Genomic DNA, 2748 nt, shown 5'->3' with positions numbered 1-2748 from the left:
GTTACTTGGCAATCATGGAAACAAATGGCCAACTACATTATCATCTGCGAAGGCAGTATATATCACGGTCACTCTAGCTACAAAAGAAGCATTATGTATTCTAATGTTATTAGATGAATTAAAGTTAATTCCTACGCCCTCACTAACTATTTATCATGATAACTTATCCTATGTTTATCTTGCTAGTCATCCAACACATTCAAAAAAGACGAACCACATGGACTTCAAGTATCAATTCATCCGAGAGATGGTCAAAGCAAAGAAACTCACACTAGAGCATGTGTCAACAAATGCAATCTGGATGAACTAATTCCTGACAAAGCCATTAGTAGCATCTGACAAACATGAAAATTGCTGTGAGGAGATCAGATACAATAACAACTGATTCGTGATGCCTTGATTAAAGAGGCATGTGAAAATAACTTCTAAGCAAGTCACGCTAATGAAGAACTTACGCAGCAAAATATTGTATTTCATATTAGTGTTCTAAAACGACACAGTCCCATATGGTCGTATTATAGCCGTTCACGGCACCCTGAATCAATGACGTGATCAATGATCAATTCTCTGTTCACTGCCACTACAATTCTGTTCTCTTCACTGCAATAAGAATTTCTACATTGGGGCGTAGCTGGTGCAAGATGAGGAATGCGAATCGAGCTGAGAAATGGCCGCTCAGGCGAGATGACGCCTGCAGGACCCCGCAATTAAAACATGTGTTTTGGGCTCCTTTGTCATCTGCGGCCTAGAGTCGAGAGGAGAGGTTAATGGTATGATTGTGGGCTAATGATGTACGGAGGCGGATCGCGACGTGTGTATGTACGGTACGTAGGCAGACTAACGCCCTTCCGCACGCAAAAGAATGACGTGCTGAATATATATTGGGCGGATGCGGTAGTGGTGAGTACAGCACTAGTGCAGTGTGGAGTGCTCCCAGCTAATTGAGTGACGACCGCCTCCTGATCTGTTGAGGTTACCTTGTGTGTGTTTAATTTGCTGGGACACTACGATGACTATACTCTGAGTATGTTATTGACATGACACGATGTTCTATCATAATTTGCTGGGACACTACGATGACTATACTCTGAGTATGTTATTGACATGATAAGTAAGCTGTAGGCGGTCGCCGGCAGTGCCATCATCAGTCGAACTGCTCCCCGGAGAAGGTCTGTCCGAACTGCCAGTTGTCGGGCGCGGCGTCGTATGACGTGAGGGTGCGGCCGTCGCTGGTGGTGACCTGGAAGGACAGGCTCTGGCCGCCCAGGTTGGCGTTGCTCTGCCAGTTCTGGCCCCAGTTGCGCGTCATGGGCTGCCACCCTGTGCGGGAGCCTTTAATGGATACCGCGCGGATGTCGCCCGCGCCTCCCACGTTGGTGATTAGGACGAGGTTGAAGTAGGCGTGGCCGTTGACAGTAAAGTGGATGCCGCCTGTCTTCACGCAGGGCACTCTGAAATATATCATCCAACGACGACATCTAAGTAACTAGCTTACATCCGTATGTGATGATGGAACCCATATTATAGCTCGAGCTAGCTTAGCAGCAAATGTGCTACATATTATGGAACCCATATTATAGCTCAAGCTAGCTGAGCAGCAAATGTGCAATATATTATGAGTCGTTGTAGACGGTACCTTCTGTAGAGCACCGGCACGATGCCTCCCTTATAGACCCCAACCTTCTCGAAGGCCGGCTGCGCCATGTCGAAGTGCTGGAGAGGGGGATTGCACCAGCCGCCGTCTGTGTTGGACAAGGCTGGGTTGGGCGGACAGAAGTTGGTAGCCGTGACCACCACGGACGACGATCCTCCGAGGCACCATTTGGGGTCCGCCTGGGCATCGCATCTGATCTCGAAACAGGCACCGCAGCTTAGCCCGGCATTGAAGAGAGCCGTGCTCAGCGCCGCCGTGTTGGTGCCGTAACCGGATGAGTAGAGGTCGCCGTAGCCGCAAGCGCCGCCTGTGTCACGATGGGCAATATGTATTAAGAGCAAGCCGATTAATCGTTTATCATGCGTAATCAAGTAGGGAAGTATCCCATAACGCTGATTTACAATACACCGACGTACGTACCCATTGTGCCGGAGGCGTCGCTTCCGCCGTAAAAGGTGGCGTGAGCGTTGCTCCACCCGTCCTGATCTCTGGACGCCCCGCCGCCGTAGTAGGACGCACCTACCGGCACTATGCCTACATTAATGACTAGACTATCTGTGGCCAAGTACAACAACATCGCTAGACCTCCAACCACTGCCTTATAAACATTAACGCGCTGGACAGCAGTACAGCTCCGGTGCCTGATCGTGGATGAGGATGGAATGGGAGTGGCACTAACCATGTTGCAGGCGCCGATCGAGAGACGAGATAGAAGATACAAGACTACAGATTGTTGGCAGTTGCTGCTGCGGTGCTTGATTGATGAGCCTGCGAGGGTAAGCTATATAGGTCGTTGGCTTACCGATCGGCCAGCCGAAAGAGCTGAAGCAGCTGTGCCCTCCGGCCAACCCAACAAGGTTAGGTTATGTGAATGAGATGTGCTATGGTCTATGCCGAAAGGCTGCATGTGGCTTGGTCCGCGAGAGCCTTCTGCCTAAGCCTTAAGGAGCGGCTTAAGGGGACCCACTCTGTCGAGCTGATTGTTTGACAGATTTACAACTACATAATACTCACTGCAGTCGGCTACCATTGCCCTATCGTTGTCGCTGGCCCGACACTGCACGTTCGTTCTGCTCCTCTCCCCCGGCCAATTA

General features: G+C 50.0%; 1 protein-coding gene across 1 annotated transcript; it reads right to left on the bottom strand.

The window, feature by feature from the left end:
* Positions 1–367: 367 nt before the first annotated feature.
* On the bottom strand, positions 368–2548 carry LOC148036230 (expansin-A10-like). Its single transcript, XM_087678224.1, has 3 exons — positions 2075–2548; positions 1637–1961; positions 368–1451 (listed from the first exon to the last, which is right to left on the bottom strand). The coding sequence occupies exons 1-3, from the start codon at positions 2334–2336 to the stop codon at positions 1145–1147; spliced, it is 894 nt and encodes a 297-aa protein (XP_087534350.1). The 5' UTR covers positions 2337–2548; the 3' UTR covers positions 368–1144.
* Positions 2549–2748: the final 200 nt, after the last annotated feature.

Source organism: Lygodium microphyllum, chromosome 5, assembly GCF_053477565.2.
Source record: "Lygodium microphyllum isolate KBCC chromosome 5, Lygodium_microphyllum_v1.1.10, whole genome shotgun sequence".
Lineage (NCBI taxonomy): Eukaryota > Viridiplantae > Streptophyta > Polypodiopsida > Schizaeales > Lygodiaceae > Lygodium > Lygodium microphyllum.
This window is presented reverse-complemented; position numbering and strand designations above follow the sequence as displayed.

What these genes read in the sequence shown, in the direction of transcription:
- LOC148036230 (XM_087678224.1), bottom strand. Translation starts at nt 2,336, where the DNA reads ATGGTTAGTGCCACTCCCATTCCATCCTCATCCACGATCAGGCACCGG. An exon ending in CGACGCCTCCGGCACAATGG is followed by an intron (nt 1,962 to 2,074) that starts GTACGTACGTCG and finishes ATCGTGACACAG; the next exon opens with GCGGCGCTTGCGGCTACGGC. An exon ending in GTGCCGGTGCTCTACAGAAG is followed by an intron (nt 1,452 to 1,636) that starts GTACCGTCTACA and finishes GATATATTTCAG; the next exon opens with AGTGCCCTGCGTGAAGACAG.